The sequence below is a fragment of the Polistes fuscatus genome, unplaced genomic scaffold (assembly GCF_010416935.1).
Source record: "Polistes fuscatus isolate 324 unplaced genomic scaffold, CU_Pfus_HIC Scaffold8, whole genome shotgun sequence".
Classification (NCBI taxonomy): Eukaryota; Metazoa; Arthropoda; class Insecta; order Hymenoptera; family Vespidae; genus Polistes; species Polistes fuscatus.
This window is the reverse complement of record NW_025113162.1, coordinates 4754563-4781416: the sequence shown is the minus strand read 5'-3', so window position 1 is coordinate 4781416 and position 26854 is coordinate 4754563. Positions and strand designations below refer to the sequence as shown.

The 26854-nt window shown below is 31.2% G+C and overlaps 3 protein-coding genes and 1 long non-coding RNA gene across 8 annotated transcripts; 3 read left to right on the top strand and 1 right to left on the bottom strand.

Annotated features, from left to right (window-relative positions):
* The first annotated feature begins 205 nt into the window (after positions 1–205).
* On the top strand, positions 206–1739 carry LOC122524811. The gene is made up of 2 exons (XR_006305634.1): positions 206–1126; positions 1593–1739. It is a non-coding gene; the product is annotated as an uncharacterized LOC122524811 (long non-coding RNA).
* A 2116-nt stretch (positions 1740–3855) lies between these two features.
* On the top strand, positions 3856–7611 carry LOC122524583 (maternal protein exuperantia). 2 transcript variants are annotated; one of them, XM_043646894.1, is made up of 6 exons: positions 3856–4063; positions 5147–5519; positions 5593–5874; positions 5965–6160; positions 6229–6371; positions 6540–7611. In XM_043646894.1, the coding sequence occupies exons 1-6, from the start codon at positions 3861–3863 to the stop codon at positions 6855–6857; spliced, it is 1515 nt and encodes a 504-aa protein (XP_043502829.1). In that variant the 5' UTR covers positions 3856–3860; the 3' UTR covers positions 6858–7611. The 2 variants fall into 2 exon arrangements, with proteins under 2 accessions (XP_043502829.1, XP_043502830.1); XM_043646895.1 differs by lacking the exon at positions 3856–4063 and adding an exon at positions 4597–4683.
* A 4539-nt stretch (positions 7612–12150) lies between these two features.
* LOC122524579 lies at positions 12151–20607 on the top strand. Its single transcript, XM_043646893.1, has 6 exons — positions 12151–12830; positions 17375–17632; positions 18469–18605; positions 19375–19825; positions 20081–20261; positions 20366–20607. The coding sequence occupies exons 1-6, from the start codon at positions 12792–12794 to the stop codon at positions 20605–20607; spliced, it is 1308 nt and encodes a 435-aa protein (XP_043502828.1). The 5' UTR covers positions 12151–12791.
* A 1868-nt stretch (positions 20608–22475) lies between these two features.
* On the bottom strand, positions 22476–26744 carry LOC122524578 (ethanolamine-phosphate cytidylyltransferase). Of its 4 annotated transcripts, none has more exons than XM_043646890.1 (6): positions 25817–26744; positions 25530–25667; positions 25210–25389; positions 24701–25127; positions 24255–24475; positions 22476–23492 (listed from the first exon to the last, which is right to left on the bottom strand). In XM_043646890.1, exons 2-6 carry the CDS (start codon positions 25658–25660, stop codon positions 23396–23398), a joined length of 1056 nt encoding a protein of 351 aa, XP_043502825.1. In that variant the 5' UTR covers positions 25661–25667; positions 25817–26744; the 3' UTR covers positions 22476–23395. The 4 variants fall into 4 exon arrangements, with proteins under 4 accessions (XP_043502825.1, XP_043502826.1, XP_043502824.1 ...); XM_043646891.1 differs by having other exon boundaries at positions 25874–26744; XM_043646889.1 differs by having other exon boundaries at positions 26171–26739.
* Between the last annotated feature and the right edge of the window lie 110 nt (positions 26745–26854).

Here is a 26854-nt window from a genome sequence, read left to right as displayed (position 1 = left end):
CGGTCAATATAGCGGACGGTGATGTTTTACATGAAGCACGTAGTATCAACGTTTGTATACGTACTTACACACGCACAGAGATACATATTTATTCGTGTGTAAATAGGAAACGTGCATCCAGACACGAGATACAAGATTCCTATCTCCTTGATTGTATCTCAAAACATTCGATAGCATCTCAAACGCGTTCTCTCTCGAAATACATAAGCTACCTGCAAAAGGGAGACGTTTATTGAATTAACTAATTACTTCTCCAAATACACTCGAGCGAATCTCCAACGTGCAAAAAGGTATGCCGACATTGAAACCGCTTTTAATTCAATGTAGATAGAAGAGGAAGATAAAAAAAGAGAGAGAAGACGGAAACGCGTCAGATGTTTCAGCAAAGATTTCTGCCAATGAAAGAAGCAACCGACTCAACGCGAAACGTCCTCTTCTTATCAATTAAAACATTGCACTTGCGAGTCAGAAACGAAGCATAAATTTTCCAACTATCTCATCGTTTTGTTATCAGTGAACGTGAGCGAATGAATGGGGAAGCGCGAAAAGTCGAACATCGTGAAGAGGAGTTAGGAGGGAAGAGGTGGGAAGGAAAAGATGAAAAGGAAGAAGAGAAGTGTAAGAAAAAAAGGATGAACTGAAAAGACGGAAGAAAGTTTGCGAGCGTATCGTAATGTTAGGCAAGAAGTTAGTGATGTACTAAAAATATATATGTAAAAAAAAAGACAAAAGATACACACACGTGTTCACGCATATATATACATAAATACGTATACGAGCAAAGAGAGAAAAAGAGGGAGAAAAAAACAAGTCAACGTCGAATCCATCCTAACAGCCCGTACATTTTCGTCCTCGATACGATAAGACAAAGTTGTGGCCACATAGAAGAATAACACGGTCGAGACAAACGCCTAAAGGGAGTCTCTTATTTTCTTTTCTCTTCACACGAATTACACCAAAGCCGATTTTTTCCACGCGAAGAGTCGCCTGTGTGCCTGCTCTTTTTCTTTCTGCCGAAGATCCTCTTCTCTTAAGACAACGATCCTTCGAGAGCTTAGAGATATTCGTCTAAAGTCACGGTTAAATCTACCAACGTTGAGTCAATACGAGATTTAGGATTAACCTGGTACGTAATTATCATTATCTTTCTTTCGTCCTTTCTTTTTCTTTATTTTGGATGAACATCGACGCCATATTGATGAACGTCAATAATAAATATATATTAATAACTTAATTTACTTAACAGACTAATTAGATATGTTAAATATTTTTAAACATAATTCATTTTGATTAGTAATTTATTCGATTTTCTGATAAGTGAAATTTGACGATTATACTCGATCGGTGTTTACATATTATACGAAGATAATTTGTTGTTCGAGGTATAGAATTATTTTTGATGTCGATAAAATGCGTAAAAGAAAGCATAAAGTTTGTGTTCCATATTATCAGTAGGATGGAAAATTTTTAATACATAAGATACTTCGAAAATCGAAATCCCATCGTATCGCAAAGGTGGAAGAAAAATGTGGTACGACGTAAAGAAGTGTATTGTTGTGTGTTAGTAAAAATAAAGAATTCTTACTTTCCAGAATTCTTCCGGCTTCCTTCGTTTCTTCGTCTCTAACTCGTCGAATTTCCAGTCCCGTGCTTTTGGATTATCTCGGTCAAACCAGTTGTTCTCTTTCGGATTTTCTACTGCAGCTTGCAGACATAAATAAATACACCCATACAGTACATACTTGGAACATTTAGAGGTAGAAAAGTAGCAACCCTTAACCAACACTATCGATCGACACGTATTTCCCAAGAGTATTGATTTGTATAATTTATCAATAAACTTGCGGTACGATCGCAACACATGCGAGAAATAAAATCGTACGAAAAATTATCGAAACTATGATGTAGAGAAATTAACCGATCGGTCGATCGATCAATCAAAAAATGTTTCGTATTATCTTTAAATACTATCCTGCCTTTCGATTAGTTACATCGATCAAGAAAACTCATCGTTCATCCTTCTCTCAGCGCGTCTATTTCTATCCTATATGATTTTCTATTCTTTTTAATAAATAATTCGGTAAAAAAGGAAACGTTAAGAGTAATAAATGATATGTACTAATTGTACACACGTGTACTTTAACATTAAAAAACGAAGCAAACATTTACTTGACGCTTGCTAATATACAGCGAGAAACGAGCTTTCTCGAAGCATGACTCTTGATAATCAGTAGGTGATATTTTGTGTATGTCGCAGAGCAAATGCGCGTTTCTGTAGTTAATACAAACTGGTTCAAGCAAAAAGAACAAGAAATAATAAGTAACGGGGAAACGGTACACACGGTAGCGTTTACGCTCACTAAAAGATTCTAATATGCAGAAAGTAAGAACTTATAAAGTAACATAAAAACACACATACTTTTGATCTATACTCTTTTAAAAAATACACTGCTACAATCTAAACGTTATTATTTAATTGATTTTTCAACTTTCTATTGATTATTGATAACAAATGCTTATCAACATTAGATTTTTTTTGTGGAAAACAAAAATTTCGATTTAGATTGTTCAAAGAGCTATCTGTTGTAATGTGTAATGAAAACGTGACTTAACTATGATGATTCACGTTAGTTGTGTAATTTCCGATTATATCCTATCGCAAATATATAAATACATTGCCAACTGTTTTCATCATAGAAAATCATCTAGAAAATATTCGAAAATTTCTCCAACGCTTAAATATCTCGACTATATACGGGAAATCTGTTGCTGACATTTTACATTTTCTATATTAATGTATGAAATGTAAGAAACACACAAAAGAGAGAAAAAAGATATTTTCCTCGATATTGATTCTTTTCCATTGGAAACAGTATTTTTATGAAAAGGAACCATTCGTTTTGCTATTATCTAATGCAAATACGTTGCAAACTTTTTGTCGAAAGAAAAATGATTTTTCTAAAATATATGCTTCCGCCATTCGATTAATTATCCTCAAGTATTCGTACTATATTTTCTAACGTTTTTAAATGTTTATTTGAAACGAATAATATATATATATACAAATCCTTCTCCTTTGTGATGAAATACAGAGATATCGTGTCGAATAAACATTAGAGAGTTTAATTTTGGTAGGAATAAGAAAGGAGTTTACAAAGAAAAAACAAAATAAAGTACAAATAAGATACGATTGGTAACACGAGTTCAAGTTTACACATCTCTAATTTAATGCTAGGAATTTTTATCGAAATACTTTGTTTCGTAGGAAAAAATCTTATAAATTACAACAGTTACTATTAGTCGCTGAAACAAATCAAATTAGATAAATACTCATATTACTTTTCGTTATCAGACTTCAGTCTTACGACAAAGTAAACTAAATTTTATGCAAAAATATAAGATAACCGGTATCTTGTACTTGTGTACATTATTATCAATGCTTTTCCCGTCGGTTACGTTCGAAAACCTGTTACAAAAGTTCAAGATTTCATTTGAATAATTCAATATCATATAATATATACGTTATAATACCATATGTATTTGTCGAAAATATAATATTTACATTACATATAAGATCATCGATAATGAAAAATTTTATTAGGCTCTCTTGAAACAATGTGAACGGGATAGATTTTTCTACTAGTTATCATAAATAGATAATATATCGATACTTGTATCTATCTACTTGTTGGAGAAAGTTAATGAAAAGTCAGTAAAGAAAGTATGAAGGAAAATTACATTAAAAGATATTCGAAGTAAAGTCATACAAAACTAGATTCTCGACTGTCGTTGCGAATAATTTTGTATCGGTAAAATCGACTGACGTCATATAGGGCACGTGATCGAAAGATTTACCGCGCATGCTTAGATCGATGGGCGGTTCGCTTGCTAATCTTACACGTGCGTTCAATTCTGTTCACCCTTCAGTAACGTTCACGAAACTGATAAGTGACAGTAGACATTATCCGAGCCATTATACCTGCATCTTGGGAAGGAAAAAAAGCAATATACATAGTATAATTGAGATACCAGAAGAAACAGAGAAATCAAACGTTCTATCATTGTAAGTAAAATCGTTTTGATATCTTTAAATCTCTCGTTTAATAGAAGTATAGAGAATTTACTTTTCGCGTAGGCGGAAATTGTCAGGTACAAATACGGGAAAATACGTTTCGCTATCCTCCTAACGACACAACCACGTGGAACGATGACGGCATTCCTATTTTCAACAATATGATTTACAAAGAATTTAATTTTTATGCTGCACGCGAATATCTCGTCATCCTTTTTCTTCTCGTTGTCGTTGTTTTTCTCATTGTCCTTCGTGTCGCCAGTACTATCAAGCGTCCGCCATCCAGATTGAAACGCAAGGATTTTCTTTCTTTTTCTTTCTTGTTTTCTTTCTTGTTTTCTTTTATTTTTATCATCGATACGAGTGCGCGCAGAAGTATTTACGAGAGATAACACGAACCACGGTTAAATATCATTTTTCTTTTCACAATCGGAAAGGACGTGATATTTCTTTTTTCATTTCTTCATTGCTTTTTTTCTTTTGTTGCTTTTATCGTCTTTTTTGTTATCTGGTAACATTTTGTCTATTTCTCGGCCAGAAAACATTATTTTAATAATAAGTGTACGACCGGTGGAATTGGAAAACTTCATCGTTTAATTTATTTGAACGTTGTAAGTATAATAAGCTGTTTTGTTCTAGTAACGATTACAAAAGAAAATAGCTCGTTAGAAATCGAATGACCTCATCGATATGTATTTGTTGACGATTTTCTATATACAGAGCCAAATGTCACGCCCTTGTAGAAAAACCCAATGATTCCTTATTTCACATCGTGCTAGTTATACATATTGTTCTTACTCGTTACGTGTTATATATTATATTAATTTTCCTTGAATTTCTATTTACATATTGTTTTATCCCTTACGTACGTAAAATATATTATTAAATTATTTCATTGTATATATAGAAATATTTTACAAATTATGTTCGTTTTTCTTACCTGTTTTGAAATTTTGCTTTTAGTTTTGTTCTTCTTTGTTAAAAAAAAATGTATATTTGTTTCTATTACAATATATGTGTATAATAATACATAAGAAAATAATACAAGTGGAATTTTAATTTTATTTGGTTTAGAAAATTAGAAAATATGGTGGTTTCAACTATAAAAGAAAATGGAACAACAAATGAAACAACAAATGATACAACAAATGAAACAACAAATGGAACAATAAATGGAACAATAAATGGATCGGCAAATGGAGAATGTCCTTCCTCTCCGATGGGTATTGGTCCTGGAAATTATCATTTAATTGGTTGGGATATGGATACTACTGGGAAAAAGTTGACCGATGAAATTTGTCAAATTGCTGGATACACGCCTAATTCTAATTATTCCCAATATGTAATGCCTTATAAGGATCTTAATCCACCTGCTATCAAGCGACATAATATGAGAGTTGTAACTGTTGGGAAATATCGTATGCTTAAAAATAGTAAAACTAACAAGGTAGATTCTTATAATCAATAGATGAAATATTAATTTTATTTTTTGGAAAGTAAACTTGAAAACTTGTTTGTAGGTGTTGAAAACTAAGAGCGAAGTGTCTGCGTTAACAGATTTTTTGACGTGGTTAGAATCCATCAAAGGAGACTCCGAAGATGGAATTATATTACTTTATCATGAACCACGTAAAGTCATACCTGCTATGCTGCTTGAATCTTTACAAAGGTATAATCTTGTGGAAAGATTTAAACAAACAGTTAAAGGCTTTGCCAATGGTTTTAATATTGCCGAAGCCAAATTAGCAAACTCTGTACGTATTTTTTCTCTACGTACTCTTTCACGTACGTTACTTAAAAAGGTAAGATGGTTAATAATAATAAAATATTTGCTTATTTTAAAAAATATAATTAAGTTAAGGATAAAGTAAGACTTGCTATATTTTTAATAGACAGAAGAATTAGACAATGCAAAGGATAGAGCATATCTAGCCTTACAAGTCTTACAACATATAAGTCAACAAGATAATGTAAAAGTAGATGAATCAACTGGAAGCGGGGACAGTAGTAATACATCTATGAAAAGCACAATAGAATTTATTCTACCATTTGTTCAACCCATTCAAGTTGAAGAAGAAGAACGTGCAAGTAAGTATTTAAAAATGCAATGAGACATGTTTAGTAGAGATTAATAAATTAAAACCAAAATTGTCCAGAACTGAAAGTAGTATTTGAGCGACAAAATAGTCTGAGACCAATTTTTGGTCCATTATTCAAAGCAAGTCGCAAAGAACGCCAACATGCAAGTCCTTTACGTAGACTATTAGCAGAAGCAGGTATAGAATATATGCAATTACAGGTCGGTACAAATATATTGGTAAAATATTATTATTGGTTTGGCAATTAAGTGATTGCAGATTTTGTCAATAGATTATTATTAAAATAACCATACTCACTTAGTTGCCAACCCAATATATTCTTTACATATTATAATATATTTCATATTTATTTCTTTAATTAATATCAGGAAGCTTGGTCTGATGCTCAGAAGGATGGTCTAGAAAAATTAATTAAAGAAAAGCTAATAGCAGCAGAAGACAAAAAAGTAGATGATTTGATAAAAGTTTTGGAAAGTTATTTTGATCCGGAGAAAAATCCAAAGGCTAAGACAAGGCTTGAAAAGAAAGATATTAAGACAGAATCTTCAAAGATCGTTGATGATAGAGTAAATAATAATATGTTGGACTCATCTAATGAAAATTCTGATAGTAAATCTAATTCTCCTATTAATGTAAAGTTAGAACTACCAGAAAATGATAAAGTCTTACAGTTAGTAGAAGGCTAATTAGCTTGACATGTTGAAATATTTCGGTTAATTGAATCTATCACTTTGAAAATAGTTTTAGTCAAATCATTAAATAATTGACTATAACTATTCGAAGTATTAGATTCAAAAATAAGATAGATCTATTACTGTTAATGTTCAAAACATATGCCTTATGAAAAATGAAAGTTACAATTTCATATTGTTATTATCATTATTTTTTTTATTTGTTGTGATGAAAAAGAAGTTATGTCCCTGAGGGATATATATCGTTTCAGTCGACTAACATACGTACGTGATCAACATATTAATTATTTTTAGTTTACTTTGCCATAATTATTATTACCTTAACTTCGTTGAAGTTTATCGCTGAATTTTATATAATTTTTTTTACTTAATCATAAGATTGATTAAAATTCTAATAAGAATGAAATCGTTCAGAGACTGATCAACGTGTTAAAATGAACGACATTCGAACGATAACGAATTGTTAAACAAATTAGTATAGAACGACATTTTTGTTTTGTTTTCTAATTTTTTTCTTTTTTTTTTTTTATACATATATGCATATATTACATAATATTTCAGAGGAAATATAATTAGAGAATTTATGTTTATTATTGAATTTAAAAATTACCGAAAGTATTGATACTTCTTTTTCCGTAAGATAATAAAAACAATTTTTTTTATCTTAATACGATTCACGATTGTTCTTACTTATATATTAAGATATATCTCATTGTATTATTATTGCATAATAAAAATTTAGATTTAAGACTTGTATTAATATATATAAAAGGCGTCGTTTTAATGAATACTTCTACTCGAACGGGACCTTCCCACTTTTTATCGTAATGTGTATACAGAAAAATACAAAGTTATTTCTTAGAACGATATGATACACGCGAGATAAGCTTCCGGATAACGGCGACTATAAAAGGGGATGCGGAGAAAAGAATGGGGTAATTCGATCATTTCCACTGTGATTTTCAAGTAAGAAGTTTAACATTAATTCCCCCTTGGTCGGCTACGAAAATGAACAGAGAAGTAAAATTAAATATGCGAATACCTCTGGCAACGAAGCGTTGTATCCGCTATTGTAACTTTCCATAAAGTATGCGGATATGCTTCGAGGCGTAAACAAGATGAATTATTTTTATTATTTGTGCAATTACGTAATTTTTTTGATTAATTGAAAACTCTTTCGAATAAAACATTTAATATTAAATAAATGTATCAAATTCATAGTACTTTTCTATGTATCTGAAGGTGTTACAATATAAACAATTTATATCTTATAAATAGATATCAATACAAAACTTTAATCATAGTTTTTACAAGAAAGCTCAATAATATTACTTAAATAATAAAAATTTATTTACCCTCTTCGTTATATGTTATAATTATGCTGTGATAAAAAATGAAGCATAAATTTTGTATGGACAATTTTTATTAATCTAAATATTAATAACAAAGAGAGAAGAAAACTGCATTGATAAGAAAAAAATAGAATTGATCTATCGGAATGTAACACCCACGCAATTCGGTAAAGGTTTTCATAAGAGATTACGTTTTGCGTAACTGTACCGCATGTGCAGGTATAGAAAGTCGTGGCGCCACTTTTGAAAAGGAACAAACAAAAGTCACGAAACTCGCGTAATATTAAATACGTAGGATAGAGACGAATGGTTGGAAGAAAACTCGCTTCGTTATCGTCTCGAAGCACTCGTCGGTCTCGTTTCTGTCATTATCGTCCGCTATGGTCTGTGACGCGAAAGAGCGAATCGCTGCGTAACGTGCGGCCAACGGCAATAATTATATCATTAATCTTGAACACTAGTAACACGTCGGTTTGTATGCAGTTCCTGCGAAGTGGCATCCGGATTATATATACATATATATTAAATATATGTATATATACATATAATAAATATGTGTAAGGAAAAACACCGAATGTCACTGTTTAAAACCAAAATTTGTATAATTTAGCTATAATTGAGTTGTAGTGTTGTGTATTTATCAAAAGAAAATGCATAAAAACATAGATTTGTTTGTTTCAAAGAATAATGCAATTCAATCGAAATCTGATAAAAATGATTAATGTTTAAGCGGTTTTATTTTGAAGCGATTATATTCTTGAAAGTGAAAATACGTGGCACGCGACGTTTTTCCTAAGAAACACGGAGATATATAAATGCGCGGTAATGACGATTCGCGAATGAATTCAGAGGAGGACGATAGAAGTTTGAGACTCGTGAAAAAGTCAAGAATTTATTATAAAAAGTCTTTATATTAACCGACCGCATCCTGTTAACGCTGAGAATTGTTTTCGTCTCGTTCGAATCGCTTCGCGGAAACGAACGCTTCCGAGCGGACGAATTTGAGAGGAAAGAACAAAACTGAGCCAAGGTCTACTTTAGTTATCTTTTAATAAGATGAACTTCTTCTCAAAAGAGAACTAGCTTTTCTGGAATGGAATTAACGTGTTCGTTCATTTTTCTTTATTGTTCTTCCTTCTCGACCGTATTTTGTCGAGCATTCTTAACGAAAATCGCATAATAAACGCTAAAAATTGTGGAAAAGTTTTCTTCCAGAATAAAAAGTTTATATCCCGAAACTGTCGTATTAAAAAAATATTCATTTTGATATTTCGATTAAAAAACAATAAAAACGACGTAAATTAATTAATGCTTAACAAAGATCTGATTGTACATTTCATTTTTATACTGGAGAAACATTTTTATTTTTATATCCATCAATGATTTATCCTTACGAAACATATTCCATTCTATTATCGATTTCATTTAAAACTTTGTTAGACACATACATATTTCTTTTGTCAGATATTTCCTTTCGGATAAAACGTGAATTCTATTTCCGCCGTATCGATATGTAAAGTCTAGAAGCGGCTATGAAATAAATGTTGTTTCTTTCTACTCTTCTGTAACGCTAAATCAAAAAAAGTAAAACTAAAAAGAGATAAAAACGTAATATTCGCCAATAACATCGTATATTCTTACATATAATTGGAAAGATACTCGTGTCAGTATAAAATCAATTCTTGCCGTGACGAGCGATTTCATGTTGGTATTTTTATCTTGCTTATACCTATAAATGTCGTTTTAAATTATTATTTCGTAATATCGCATGAGATATAAAATAGAATCTTGATACACGTATGACGCAGGTGTGTAATTATTAAATGATAGACGCCAGTAGTGGAATGAAGCGTGCAATGCGTTTCAAATTCTCATGAAATATTTATACGAATTACAAACGACACTTTTCCCATGAAATAATGTAACGCAACGTCGTAAAGTGATTGTTTATAAACTGACTAAAAATATATGATTGCGCGGTATACGCGTTTTATTAGTGGTTCACGGAAGAAACGGATATACATATCTTCGAAAGTATGACAAAGAAGGAAAAATAATAAAGAGTGCTCTAAAAGAAAGAGAAGACCGATCGATTAATTTCGCTTTTATCTCTCAGTTGCATTTTTGTACTTGATATATCTAAGGTAGCATATAAACGTAGACATTAAAAGGAATAAAATAATGAAGATGAAAAAGCGAGATTAATAGAACGTTCTACCTCAATTACATTCCTAATAATGACGGATAAACCACTATCTATCTCGTAATATTTTTCATAACGGGACATCTCATTATCTTCCTTCGAGAAAAACAAGGAGGAAAAAACAACGCGTTTTCTCTAAATGCATATTCGTAGACATATCGTAGACATCGTAGACATATTATACATACACACACACACACACACGCATATATATATATATATACTGGCCGTCCTTTCCATCTCTAAAGTAACATTGCTAAGGTAGAACGACCTAGTTGCGTCATTCAACCCTCTGCATCGAAGATTATGCAACGCGTTAATCCATAACGACGAATCTCCTCTCTACCCGAATTACTAACACTCTTGTGATTCGATGTATGCGAGGATATGTAAATATACATACATATACGTACTTACCTATGTATACCGAATGCACACGTATATGTGCGAGAACATTTATGTTTGTATGTGCTTACATGTGTTATACGTTAGTATAAGTTATACCTATTACATAAGGCAATATAAGCGGCACGTGCGCCACACCAGACGTTACAGAAAATAACGGAAAAGTAATCCAGCGGAACGTTTTGCGGATTAGAGTGCGTGACATCGTAGAGCGTGTTTAAGCGCGCGAGTTCCTATCAGTCACTCAGTCAGTGACAAGTACAGCAAGAGACCGGGACAAATCTCAAATTATTCTTCCTCTTTTCAACGAGAGGACCGAGTCCATTCCTACATATTTTTTTTTCTTCCTCCTTTTTGTCACAGCATCTGGCGCCATTGAAAAGAGTCGAAACGATCTCGGTTTTGTTTCTACCCCTTTCTTTCTCTCTTTCACTCTTTATCTCTTTCTTTTCGTTTTATATTACTTTTATCTCGAATTAAAAAAGAGATGCCGCTTTAAAAACAAAAAAAAAGTTTCGAAATCATCATTTATTTCCCACTGCGCTGTTAAAAGTAACATTACTTTTATTGCTAAAATTCCTCGACAATTCAATTAACTTTCGAGATATTCTAGCAAGTGACTCTTTTCAAAAAGCACCTTGTGTTTATTCTTACACAAACACCTACAGATGTTTGGAATTCACTTCGTAAATGTGAAAGCGTTGAAAAAACATTTCTTTCGTTATGACGACGATGACGACGAAGGATTCAAGTAACGCGTGCAAAGATACACATATATAGCTTGCACGAAAATCGTTCGAAGGGAACCGAAAGAGAAGTACACGCATAAATACATAAACTTGAATGATTATTTTTCCGGTAGGTATTTTTCTTTAATCGAGGTGGCCACGACTCTGACCTAAAATTTACGCTGCAGAGAAGTCAGTAACCGGTTAAGCAATTCCTATATTATGCATACCATCAGATTCACGTTATGTTCCTTGATCCGTTGAGTTCGCGGCACCTCCCAGAACGGAAGCGTTTTCTACCATTGATCATCGTTATTTTATTTTTCTGGAATTGAACAGACATGGAATCTTATTTCTTCGTAATAAATTATCGTTGATTATTATAATATACTATCCATCGTTACAATAAAATTAAGATTACGATTAGTAAGATAGGAAAAGAAGTATAGATATTTTTTTTCACGAGTGTTATTACTTCCTTTAGACTTTATTATTTATGATATTCTTTCTTCTAATCTTTTACTCCGAATATATAAATATTTAATAGTAGATTTTGCAAATATATATAAAGTTATCAATTTGGACGTATCGAGATTTTATGAGGTGAAAATTTGTGGAGTACGTTCGTAAACTTAAGTTACGTCCTTGAGGATACCATTTGCAGCCCTTATGGAAAACGGTTTGTTAGCTAGGACACAATGGCGACTTTGCAGGCATCGCATGGCTCAAAGAGAAGGAGAACGAAGAGGAGGCAAAGGATGGTCGTTAGTGGAGGCACCGGGCATGCATTAACAGTACTCCGGATGGTCCGGTGATTCTCCGGTTCCTTGGTTTTCTCTCCCGCCTACCTACGAAGGAAGACAAGGTAGAAACAGAAGAAGAAGTAGAATCAGAAGAAGAAAAGAAAGAGGAGGAGAATCCATAGTGCTGGCGTTACTGGAGACGCCTCGGGGGGAGAATTCTTGCGCGTCCTCAACATCGAGCTGAGACTTCAGTCCGTCGTGAACCTTCTGCTAAATTGCGTCATCCCAAAAGGGCCGACGACATCGGTTTTCCTTCTTCTTCTTCTTCTTCTTCATCTTCTTTCGGTTCTATCGCGAACGAGTTTGGATAAACTATATTTACCGCGAAACGAGATTAGTGAACAAGGATTTAACGAACTACACGTCAGTCATTTACGAGTAAACGCGGAGATCAATTTAACGAAAGCAGGATCATCATCGTCATTATCTTCGCCATTATGTGCCGAATCCTTGGAATCCTTGCATTACTTTCCACGGTGGGTGAAAAGAGATGGAAGATTTCATATCGATTTCTTCGGTGCATGAATAAAAATTCGTCGCGAATATTAACTTAAGTTCAATTTTTGCTATCAAAATTAACGTCAACGTTCACGTTTTATTTTTCTACGTTTATGCAAAAAGCGTCAAGTTCGTTTAAAAATCTGATTATTAAAAAAAAAAAGAATATATATAAAAAAGGAGGCACGCGTTCGTGTATGCATACACATTGATATACGCAAACGAAATGCATGAAATAGGCGGATAACTTGTCGTACACAATTCTTGCAAACGAACTCTACTTCGTTCGAGAGATTGATAAAAAATGTATTTTAAATGAAAAAATAGCGCAGTACACTAGAAATATTTCTATTAACTATATTTCTTGCTTGATTTATAACTCAAAGATATGAAATATTTGGGAAAATAATTTTCTTCGTTATCCTATTGGATTTTTCTAACGGGAAGAAATATCTTATTAATTGAACATAAGAATTTTGTTCCGTTTAATTGTTTAAAAATTTTTGTATAACCTTTTTAATAGAGATTATTAAATTGTATTTCACATCCGATACGATTACGGTATCCTTATTAAAAAGTTATCAAAGAGATACTTATAATCGAAATAAAAAGTCGTCCAACGTTATTGTTATCCAGCTGTAAGCTTTTATATATATAAATACATAATAGGTAGGATATCTGCAAAATGAATTATAAATCTTTTTTTCATTCATAAAGTCGAGCAAGAAGCTGATAGTTCTTTTTGATGGAACCACGCAACAAATACGGGAAATACACTTTATATTACACTACTATCATCATTACCACCATTATAGTTAAATTACCACTGAAGCGTGCCGGTGAAGATATGCTGTCAAGGATGATATCCCATATAGATTCACTTTAATCTACCAAGGAAAGCATGGTCTATTTATTTATTGTATATTTACAAAGTTCGCTTGTTTAAATACGAATAAAATTGAAAAAGTAGAAGGAGGTATTTAAACAAAGAAAAAAAGAATTTTCCACGACAGAAAGAAGGAGAACAACATTTAATTTTCTTAAGGAAACAAAAATATATGATGGAGCATAAAGTTTCGTACGAAAATAATCTCCTAGGTTTCGGAAGAATAAAAGGAAAAATAGTTTTTATACACAAAAGGATATTTATGTCGTGAGGATAAAGAAAAGAAAGGATGTTCGATGACAGGATAGAGAGAAAAAAGGATAGGAAAGGATATAAGGATGTTCCTCGTGAGTGACACTGTACTTGGATGCTTTTACGTTAGCCTCTCAAACGAATCTCATACAACGTGGGCATTAATAGACGAAAGACACGAGTGGAAACGTAGAATTATTGGTAAAGGAAGAAAGAAACGAAAGAATGTGAAAGATATAGACATAGATACAGCATATGAATGTTTCTTGGTGTGAAAAATGACAAAACGAGGAAAAAAAAATTGACGATGTCGTAAAAGAGTAGGTCACAGTTGTTTCGAACGGAGAAAATAAAATCCACTTGCCCCAGAGGCAATTTCGGTGACCAGTCCTCGGCCGTTTCGCGTGGTGAATTTCGAACATTTCTTCTTTCCCGTTACTTTTATATTTGATCGAACGAACGCGACTGCGTTTGTATCGTTGATATGTAAGAGAGAAAAAAAAAGTAAATATATATATTTAGTGCTAGGTATCCTCCGTATACGTGTGTACCAGGAGAATTTTTAGACTTTTGAGAATCAATCTAGAAAACGTTTTAGGAATCAATATTTTCGTTTCCAATCAATATAAAAACAAAAATGACGTCTCTCTTTTCGGTCGTCGTTCAAACAACAATGTCACTTTGACTTTGTCACTTTCTACCTTGCAAACGATATTTGCATCGATGATAAAATGCGAGACTAGCGTGGTGTGTCCTCTGTTCCATTGATTTAATTCTTTTTTTATGTTTATGTGTGTGTGTGTATGTGTATATATTTTCTTTTTTTTATTGTCTTTTTCCTTTTTATTTTTTTGGCCCTTTCAAAAAAAAAACGAAGCTCTTTCTATTCTAATTTATTTATGTTCTACGCACAACAATCAAATATATATATATATATATATATAATTCGTTTCTATTACATAATTATATTCATACTACATATTAACGTCGCACATCGCTTGACCCGTTAGATACGATATATCGATTTTCTGTAAACTCTCGGCGATATACATATTTTGTGTTACAACAAACGGCTATAATACGTCGTTGACTAAATTTGTTCATCTAACTAAATACATTTCAATTAACCAAGCGCTAAATTGAATAGCACATCGAAATATATATCAAAATCATCTATCGTCTATTTCATATTATATTTTACTTCCGTTTACCGTTAGATAATAGAATCTGATCGCTCGAATGGATTGGATACTAAGTAAGCATTAAACGGTATAGTCATTTTTTCTTATCTTCCGCTTGTAAATTTGTATCATCGATCAAAGGCTTGCGTGCGTTTATATGTACACGTATGTTCGTTATATTCTCGAGGAAATTGTCTTCATATTTTGCAAACGTTAGCCGATACCCAAAGTCGATCGCAGCAACACCTGCGTCTCGATAAGCGTTCACTTAAAGGACTAAGTTGTTTGTCGCTCGATTAACGATGTCGGCCAACTAAACTTCGATTTAACACCACAAATTTGTGCTAAGTATATATATGTGTGTGTTGGTATGTACGTATCTACGTATGTATGTAAATACGTTGGTAGTACCTGTAGATATATACGCGGACCATATTTCTCTTTCGATGTAATCACCGATTAACGATCGTTCCTGAAACACGATTTTAAACGTTAGTCTTTAAATAATGTTACGTTAGAAAGAGACAAATAAGATAATACGTAAATATTTAAACGACATCTGATTAAAAAAATATAAGCAAATTTAAAGATTTGTAGATAAGACTCATACTATTTTTATTTTACAACAATCTCTAAATTAACATAGGACCCTTGTCGTATTGCGAAAAGGTGTTAATTTTATTTCCAAATTATTCCAAAAATGATGATCATTTCATACATATTATATTCATATGCAAATAATTTAACTCTCCTTAATGTATATTATTAAGGACATCTATTGAAATACCTAAACGTTGATGTAACTTCTTGACCCAAATTCGATACTTGCTTTAGAAGGAATGACGGAACCATGAATACTCTGCATTCATAAGATTGTACTCCATGTGCCAATTCCTACTAATGTATCGTACTTAAAATTATCGTATATAATAGATAAAATGAAATCATGTAATTATCTTACAACATACATAAAAACTTACCGTAAAAAACTTATTTCTTATTTTAAACAAGCATAACTTACATATCTGAAAATTCAAATAAATATAAACAAATATTCAGACCAGATAAGAAATCAAATAGTACGAAAAACAAAGTGTTAATTATTAGTATGGAAAATAATATTTGAACGATAAAAGTGCATTCTCTGTGAAGGCGCAGAAAATACAAAAAAAAAACAACAGAAGTACACGAGTTAAATGTATAGTAAAGTACAGTATAGTATAACACATATCTATACCAATGTACATTAAATACACGCAACGAATAGTTTTACACGTGCAACAGAGCGTCTCCTCTTAGATCCGTTACTCAAAACGAAGTAAGTATATACAAATGCGTGCACGGTTCTTGTTCACCTTGTCCCGTCCACCGGTAGCACCCAATAGCGTTGTAATAACCTATCATGTCGTACACCACGCGTAAAGAAAAAGAGAAAGAAAATCCAAGAAAGTAGGAGGAATGAGAGCCAAGATAAGAGAAATCCATAAGCGGGGATAAACTCCTAATAATGGCGTGCACACGTCCTAGTGATTGTAAGATTGAAACGATCGGCAGACCATTAAAGAAATTACCATAACTCAAACGGCACGTGCTTAATTACTTATAGACTTGTATATTATCCTAGAGATTAACAATCTATCGCTTATTCTTCGTTAAATAATCTCACAACCATTTAATATATCATAGAATTCGAACCTTGGCAGAGGAGGATCGAAAAGGTTTCATATATTGCCGTCAAATTTTTGTATATTTCAAATCGATTTCAAATTCTACCATAAAGGTCGATTGAAATTCATTGAAAATTATTGTGTTAAATTAGAATCGATTTTTTTTTTATCATGACGTTTAAATACTGAAATAAGGAAAGCGGGAGAGGAAGGAAATATCCTAAATGCGAATAATTTGAGATGGTATAAAAAAAGAAAGAAAAGAGATAAATAAACCTAAATATGTATTGTAACGTGAAATAAAGCCAATAACGTCGAAACATTTTTGTGGGTCGAACGTAAAAGCTTTCGAGATTCAATTGAAAGTTCAAAAAGAATTTCATCATCAAATATACAATTTGGAAGTGGAACGAGAATGTTCCGAGAGAGCCGGGTTAAAGGAAATTACATAAATATTCATAAGGTGGTTCAAAACAAAGCCTGGGAAATAATTTACTTGTCTTATTTACTTTATTTTCTTTCCTTGATCATCGTAGGTTAAAGTAATCGTTGCTCAAGATTACGAGATTTCCGAGATTCAATGCAGCGGGGCTGGTTCAGCAGCCGATCTTCTCACTGCAAAAATCAGAAGACCGATCGGCTTCAGAGGAGCTCCGCTATTTGCCGACGATAGATCGGCCAATCCTCTCATCGACATTCATTGCCAGATTAGACCGGATCCTAATGATCCTCAAGAAGACAACTACTTTCTCAAAGTAACGGATTTCTCACGATGCGGTGTCCTCAAAAGAAACGTAAGTCGACCTGAAAAAAATTCAAAGAAGGATAAAGATTTCAACAAATATTCGTATTTATTGGGAATTAAATAAACGAACGTTTAATAATAATTTTAAACTATAAACAAGTGTGTATAAAGAAATTTAATTCATTAGATTGGAATACTTTCTAAAGTCATACTAATTATTTATTGAGAGAATTAAAAATATAACAGACAGAAAGAATATTCTATATGAAATATAAATAAACTAGAGCTATATTTTGATTGATTACAAGTATAGAAGAAGAATAAATTTTGAATGAAGTATTCGAGAACGCAGTAATAACTACAGATACTTATACGTGCATCTATCTATCTATTCAGAAAAAAATATATAATTCTCCTAATTTTATATTTCAGAAAAATTGTAAAATTACAATTTTTTAAATATGAACGATTTTAAAAATAGAAAGAAATATAATAAAATACTAGTAATTTTTCTCGTTGAAAAATATAAAATTATAAATAGAAAAATATAAGATAATCGTAATTAATCCCGTCAAAGTACGTTAAGTAAGTTTTTCTCTTTCTTTCTTCCTCGCTCTCTTTCAAAGGATTTGCTCTTGTGCTTTGATGTGAAATGTCGACTGAAAAAAAATTGCTCGTTTTATCTTGATATTTAACGTCGGAAATTATGGTTTTTATTAAAGTTATACGTAAAGTATTATAATGAAACATATGTAATGATTAAAAAGATCAAATACTTCATACTTATGAGAAAGAATATTTTATGTATAAATTAATTAATATAAACTTATTATAATATATTGGGTAAATATAAGTATTTTAGTTATTCGATTATTTTTCTCTTAGGGATTTATTCACTTACGGATATGGTTTCCGGCATTCCCTGGGGTCGTAATGCTAGCCGATCAAGAATTGATCCTCATGTGTCGTCCACCTGAGCCCACATTGCTTAGGCACAAAGCTGCCGGTTTTGCTGGTACCTTGTAAGTTAGCAATATCAATTCATGACATCCTCTTCTCTATTGTTGAATTATTAATTATGCTTTATCTGCTAATGTTTCGGCTAGCTAATTGATTCATAGACCTCGTAATTAAAGACAGAGTAATACTATCCAAATCAATAATAGCTAAGATACCGAAATGTTGAGAAGAATATAAAAAGGAAATGAAACTTATATGTATAACTACTTGCAAATAATCGAAACATTAGTATTATGAAGCTACCTAATTATGAAACATTCATTATAAAAATATTATTAATACAATTGCTAATACGTACGAATATAAACTTATAAGTTTATATTATTATTTATACTTATAAGTATAAATATATTATAAGGAAGAGCATAAAGCTTCATTAACTTGGTAATTAAACACGAATGCGTGACGTCATTAAATTGCATACTATAACGAACTTGCAGCAAATACATAATTACGATTGTTAGCACGTAACAGGATAAATAAAATATTGCATTTCTCAGTGAAAATAATTCTTGAATATAATGCCTCAATATCTTGTTAATCGTAATTAATCAACAATACATTATAGAATTACGCGAATTTACCGCGAGAATGATTCGTTAACAATGGTATTACTATTTTAGGATAATTTACCGAAATGCTTTAATCCGATAAATTGATGAAATCTATTAACGACGTTCAAATGGATTAAGTAGTAAAAGCAATAAATCAACTAAATAATTTGGTGCATGAAAATTTTCCTAGAAAAATAATGTTCGATGCTTGTTTTAGTCCACATGGTGCTAGAGTATCCGGTGTAGTAGAGGAGACACCAGGTCGTCTAGAATATGAAGTCGCTCTTTATCGCGAAGCTACAGGTAATCTATCAGAATCTAGCGGATCCCAAACTGTCGATCAGGCGGTACCAATAGGCACAAAACTTCAGCTAAGAGCTCGTATCAGCCCTGACAGTGCTTGGGGTTACATCAAACTTTTGGAAGTAACGGTCAGTCCTGATCCCGATCAACCGCATGCTTCAGGAAGCGTTATCCTTGTTAAGGATGGATGTAGAAATCGAGATTTTGCCTCGATCATTCCCCATCAACCGGCAAGGTATCGCGAAAGAAAGAACGAGGTATTTTTGGATTTCGAAGCATTTTTACTTAGTTCTATGCGAGAACGTTCTACATTGTGGATACATTCGCAAATAAAAGCTTGTATGGAACCACAAGATTGTCAACCGGTGAGAATATTTCTTCTTTTTTATTTATTTATAATTCCTTAAGTATAGAGCATCGACGTTGTTTATTAAGTTGTTTATGTAAACGAATTATATGGACACAAAACATGTCCGATATTTCAATTGAGCATTGAATAAATTGAAAAAATGTAAAAAATATCTAAAGAGACATATCTAACAAAGTAAACGTTTAATATACGTATTGAAGATCGTATTAAGAAAGAAAAAGTAGTGAAAAGACTTTAATGTTCTTCTTAGGATTTCTGTCTGGATCTCTTCGAGCCGTCGGGTCATGGCAAACGAAGAAAACGAAATATCAACGAAGAAATCAACGGAGAGTTCTTGCCTAAGGTTGAACGTCTCATCAAAAGTTACAATGACTCAACGCCTTTTACAAAATTCAAGGAAAACATTGAATATACCGTCATGATGCCAGATGGTATAAAACGTTCAATATCTTATATCAGAAGAACAACTATATAAAAAAATTTAATGAACAATTAACTTTTTGCCAATGTAATTAATGAAGTCATTTATCTGCAGATATTTACAACAAAGTTGCAACCGGTCTGGAAGGTAATTGCGGTGGTTTTCTTTATGTAGCAACTGGTTTAGGTATATTATTGGTCCTATCGGCCTTCATTATGTGTTATTTGGCCTCTCGTCTGCATAATTTATCTTCATCTATCTCGCAAAATAAGTCCATCGACGAGTTGGTACGAGATAGAGCGAGAAAATACTGTGACACAACGTCAGGATACACTGGACGATCTACCGTACAATAATATGTATCAATCGATTTATTTGCATTCAATAACGTTTAAAAACAAAACAGAAAAAATAAGCATGACGTAAAAACGTTTAAAATCGAACGATGAACACTTAACATTTGATTAGTAGCTATGTATGTATTTATGCTCGATATATGTATATTTACTATCCAGTTAATTTATTCATTCTATAGATTATATATATTTTTCACATATAGTTGATATTTATTATAATATTTTATAAATATTAAATGTTCATCACACACAGTAGTTAGATACGATTGATACTTTCTTTATCGACGAGATAATAGTTTATTAAAACACATTATAAATGTGTTTATATGATACGACTGATAATACTTTATATAATTTTATTAAGTATTATTCTAATGCGTAATATTTAATACCAAGGATCTTAGGAATTCTTAGATTTAAGTTAAATTGTAAAAAGAGCTTGACTCGAATCGAAAAGAGCATAGAAAGATATTTTATATCTCATAAAGCGCTCTATCTATTCTCTTCTTCCTGCATACATTCTGAATATTCCTAAATATGCCCTTGTGCAATGCTATCACGTGACCTGATAATGCGAACGCAATTGTCGATCGCTCATACTTACATAACGATCGTAGTATTTAAGTATTCGCAAAAGTGCATCTCGTAAGTAAAGTGCACACAAATATTGGGTTGGTTAAAGGTTAAAATAAAATACTTTACACTTTGTAAATAAATCTGCACGATTAATGTATTAGTTTGGAGTTAAATTAATTTGATAAATAAAAACAGAAAAGTTGTGGAATACAAAGCGGCCGTGTTGTATGAACGTGTAAATTTTTTAGCAATTCGAGAAATCATACAAATGTTTAAAAATTTAATGAAGACAATATTGAAATGATTGTACGTACGGTCGCATATATGTTTGATATATTTATTATAAAATAAAACAAGGTTAATCAAATATCCTTGCATTACATTTCGTTTAGTGGTAACGACATTTTTCCCATAAAATTACGCTGTACATTATGACGATATCGTTACAATGTTGTAAATTACGACAATTCGACATGATACCTCTTACAATACCTCGTAATAACGAACAGCTGTGAAAGTTAGTTTTTTTCTTTCTTTCTTTCTTTATTTCTTATTTTATTTTATGTTATGTTATTTCTTTTCATTTTTCTATATTTCTTATATATTTGCTTTTTTTTATAACTAAATGATTGTTCAAGTTCAACAATTATTTCGTGCGCTATTTTATGCTAATTGAATCTACACAATCTTTGCAACGACGAGACGAGATATGTATTTTCGGCCCTGTATGTCTTTGGTTTACATAATTTCTCGAACGGACCCACAAAGCATAATATATTGAACCAACATAGGTTCAAAGCTTTATCTTAAGTAGGAAATCAATACAATAATGTATCATTACACATAGTACTTGATATCCATACTTTATGAAGAAAAATAATATTCGAAGGCACACATGTCGTGCAAAAATTCTAACTAAAAGTTATTATTCGTTCTTTGTTTTTAAATACATTATTAGATGTTTTCCTGTATCCGTAATAAATATAATTATCACAGGAGTACTCGTGGTGCATACTCTTTTCTTTTTTACATATACAACTACATGCCCTTATACATCATGTGAAGCCTTTTTTATAATAAAAATTTAAATTGACAATTAATCCATTGATTAATAATATCAACCTAAGGTGTATGTATGTATATATATAATGAAAAATATAAATATAGTTATAAATATTAAATAAAATAGTGTAAAAAATTAAATTGAAAATGTGCTCATATTATTACATGTATATGAAATAGAGAAATTATAAGCGTATTGCACTCGCCCTAAAGATACTACTTTTTTTTTCTTTGCTTTATCGATGTATAGAGACACATTTAGCGATCCTATAAATTTGCATCATTATGATTTGTAATATTAACAATTGTCACACACTTATTTTACATCCTTTGGCTTAATATCATTGTTCTATCTTTGTATAGGCCCGTAAAGCTTAACTTGATAACCTTCTAGTTTAATTAAATTGCAAGAAAGTAAAAGTAAAAAACACATCCACAACTAAAATGAATAGTTGTTTCACGCGGATTATAAATCAAACGAATTTATATACATTATATATAGTTCCTTTTATAAATATCAATTTAAATTCTTATTTCAACATGTATTGAATAGAAAAAAAAATGTAGGACATTTTCTTAACTGCATACTTTTTTTACGTACGTTTTGCACTAACAAAATATAAACTAGTATTTTAGTGGTTAAAAATAAATTTGCATGTATCTTACTACGTATTTATACTAAAATTATTGTGCAATTAATAATAAAATTATAAATAATATAATTGATAAAGTATTTCACTTAATTGTAAGACACTGCTTACACATGGCAACTGTACATGACATTAAATGTGTTCTATGTACTTTTTTTTAAATCTCATATGATAAATAGATACTCTTTAAAAAAACGGAAAATTAATAACATATCGTCACTCGATTTTTACCAATTTTCGTTTTGTTTAAGAGAAAATGTAATTTTAGTTTTTTGTCCAGTCTTTAAAAATCATGAAATTACACTTCTATGTTCTATATCTTCTATTAGGTCATTAAGTATGAAATCTCTGATTTCGAACTGAAAGTAGTAGGAATGATCGGACGTTTCATTCTCAATGACCTAACAGATTGAATAAATTAACATAATCCAAGACTGTATGTATTTACAAATTAATTCTATAAAATTGGTTATCACGTATAGTAATTATGCAAAAATTTATTATGCAGTCCTTCCATTTTTTTGAGATTTCATAAAAGCTTCGTAAGCTGCAAGCTCCTTCTTTTCCTTCTTTAAGTTTCTGTCTTCAAATTCCAACCTGTAATTCATCACTTAATCAACACGTATACAATTTTCTTTAATATGTTGGGATATGCAAATATAATAGTTAATTAAATTCAATAATCTGTTAAAATCCTTTGACACATAAGTAACTAATATGCAAACTTTTACAAACTAGTTATATATATTATATAAGTGTTTTGTTTTAAATGTTTATGTATTATTATTTGTATTATAGTTAAACATTTTTCTTAATATTCTCTAAAAAACTTTACCAGATTAAAGAACTTTAAATAATATTATTCTATAAAAAAAAGATCGTATTACAAATAAAAAAGTAGAATTAATGCTTGCATAAGATTGCATATCCCACTATAAAAAGCATGAATACATGAATGAGATTGAACAAAATAAAAAAGTATAATTAAAAATAAAAAACATTCAATATTAATCTTACAATGTTATGCAAATTTTTGTATACAAATTATATGTTTTGCATTATGCACAAGAAAATATTCTGCAATAATGTTTGATCTATGTAAAAATAATCAAAGAGACACGTCATATAGCTATTAACTATCATTATTTGCAATATTTTATCTAAGCAATTATTTTTAATAGATTTGTTTTTGTTTTACTTATATTCAGAAACAACTAAGAATTAAAGCAGATAACTTATCATTTGCAAGTTCATGTTATTAAAATGTCTTTTTTATTCAATATAGGTAATATTAAACTTTTTTATATTCGCAACGTCCTATATATTCAACGTATAAGTTACAATAAAAGAACAACATACCTATGTAGAATTATTCTTTCAACAATTTTTTCGGTGGTCATATCATTGCCACTATCCAATAACTTAAATTTATTTTGTCTTTTTGGTTCTTCGTAAGGATCCGAGCCATCTTCACATGGCATTATTGATGTCTGTCCATGACACACAACAGAAACATTAAAGTGTTCCATAAGATCTTTGGTAACCTCGTATGGAGCACCAATTACAACTTCATTCACATACTAGATATGCAACAAAATTTAATTCCTTCATTTAAAATATATACAATAAAGTATTTATATGATTTAAAAAAAATATCCTTTACATTAACCCAACAAATTGCAATAAAGATTATAGAGAAATTTTGCTTCATTTTATCTTTCTCCAAGTACTTAAGTGAATATATTTCCAATCAGAACAATCTTATGAAAAACAAATATAATTTTGATTTTAAATAAATAACTCACCTTACATGCTAATACACTGAGAACACGTTCATGTAGATTCATAATTGGATGATTACCACATTTGTAACGATTAACAGCTGGATCTGTATGGAGACCAACAATTAGATAGTCACCTTCTTTCTTTGCAACTTCTAAGAAGTCTAAGTGTCCAACATGAAATAAATCAAATGCTCCAGCAACATAAACAATTTTATCATCAGGCTGGGGACTTTTGCCATCGCTAAATTGTATAATTTTTTGAGTAGTAGGAAGAAACTGAGAACAACCAGTCCATGGACTTTGCGCTGTACGGTCTTGGCCCATACTTTTGCTAGGTTCTCTGTCAACTGTATATTCGCTATCTCCTTGTTTAAAATGTTGACGTGTCATTAAGAGCATACGCCCTACAAGATCAGTAGTTGAAACTCCTGCCGTTCTTTGAACTTCCCTGTAATAATTATATTTTTTATTAATACAAATAACACATCTTTTTAATAGAAAATACTTTTCTTTGTTTGATATTAACATACCTATAACGACCAGCTGCTTTAACTAAATGATAAGTATCTATTCCATCTGCAGTCATTGTTATGTCATCGCCATGTACACAGAAATCACAATTGTATTTATCTAACGTTTCTAATGTAGTAACATAAGGAGCACCTTCAACAACTTCATCTACCCATTTTATACCACGAACCATTTTGTATCTAAAATAAAGCAGAGAGAAATGTTGTTTAAATCATACCTATATTTCACATAGAAACAAAATAGAATTAGAATACACAGAATACGCATAAATAATATTTCATATTATTTTAATAAAGTAAAAAATATAAAAACTATATACCTTTCTTGTTGCGTAAAAACTGGAGGACCTTTATGCTTAGTAATTTCTTCATCTGTATGAACACCAACCACTAAATAATTTCCTAATGCTTTAGCCTGCCTCAATGAATTAGCGTGTCCAAAATGTACCATATCATAACTAAAATATAAAATAACATATTTCAATAATCATGAAATTATAAAAAGTGAAAGATCGATGTTAAGAATATAGCACATAGAAATAAACGGAATAGTTTGAAACTTGAACATTTCCAAGGATCATGAATTTACTTTAAAACATACACATACATTCTATTCAAATGATTAATTAATCAAGTTGTAGTATTGATCGATAGTCTTTCTTACAATCACAGAGAGACAGCTAGTCTCTTATCTTTCGACATAACATTTTCTAGACCACGTATTGAATCATGATATGTAGGAAAATTGATCCTTTTCCGGCACGAGCAAAAAGAAGGAAGGAACAGTACGATATAAGTTTAATAGGGCACGAATGAAAGATATATATATATATAGACATATTTTCACAGCACCAACTTATCCTCTTTTTTTTTCTATATCACCTGTCAAGTTCGCGCGTTAAACACGTGAAAATCGAAAGGTAAATGATATCGCACTAATACATTTCATTCATAAACTCACCACCCATCGCACCAAACTCGAACTTCTTCTCGAGATTCTGTCATGTTATTCGAAAAAAAAATACGACACACGTGTGCAACAGCCTACAAATGTTTTTTCGTTTCGTTTTTTTCTTTTTTTTTTGGTTGTTTTTTTTTTCCAATCACTTTATTTAATATGTTTTACGTGAATAATGATAAAGATTGTACGAAACATGTAGAAGAACTCTTTGAAGCGTACTGCGCGCGACACCGGCGTTGCACATCTTTTTATTAATCGAGCACCACTCGTTCCTCCCCACTATTTTACCCTTCGCTCGTTCACAGTCACCCAAAATGACGCCATCGAGATAGAACTTAAAGTTACTCGCGTGAGTAAGACATATTGTAATACCGATACTATAATGATTATTTTTTTATCCAAGACATTTTAGTAGAGCCAGCAACTTTATTTGAGACAATATTAACATTCCGATTGATTTGCAAGTTTGAATGCTTAAACAGGCATTACGCAAGTATGAGTTGCAATACTAATCGTCAAAAGATATTGATCGTCTTGTTATTCGATGTGAGACCGAAATGAATTAATTAATAAAGTAGGATCATTTAAATTTATTCTTCTATTTATTTCTTTTTTTTTCTTTTAATTACAAGAAAAAATAAAATATTCAATTTATTAAATATAAAATCAAATATAAAATCTGTC

Coding starts and splice junctions, on each gene's coding strand:
- LOC122524583 (XM_043646894.1), top strand. CDS start 3,861: ATGCTTAGATCGATGGGCGGTTCGCTTGCTAATCTTACACGTGCGTTC. Junction 6,161..6,228: donor TGAAGAAGAAGAACGTGCAA/GTAAGTATTTAA, acceptor AAAATTGTCCAG/AACTGAAAGTAGTATTTGAG. Junction 6,372..6,539: donor TAGAATATATGCAATTACAG/GTCGGTACAAAT, acceptor AATTAATATCAG/GAAGCTTGGTCTGATGCTCA.
- LOC122524579 (XM_043646893.1), top strand. CDS start 12,792: ATGTGCCGAATCCTTGGAATCCTTGCATTACTTTCCACG. Junction 12,831..17,374: donor TCCTTGCATTACTTTCCACG/GTGGGTGAAAAG, acceptor TGATCATCGTAG/GTTAAAGTAATCGTTGCTCA. Junction 18,606..19,374: donor GCCGGTTTTGCTGGTACCTT/GTAAGTTAGCAA, acceptor TGCTTGTTTTAG/TCCACATGGTGCTAGAGTAT.
- LOC122524578 (XM_043646889.1), bottom strand. CDS start 26,214: ATGACAGAATCTCGAGAAGAAGTTCGAGTTTGGTGCGATGGGTG. Junction 25,390..25,529: donor GTTTTTACGCAACAAGAAAG/GTATATAGTTTT, acceptor GCTTTATTTTAG/ATACAAAATGGTTCGTGGTA. Junction 25,128..25,209: donor AAAGCAGCTGGTCGTTATAG/GTATGTTAATAT, acceptor TAATTATTACAG/GGAAGTTCAAAGAACGGCAG.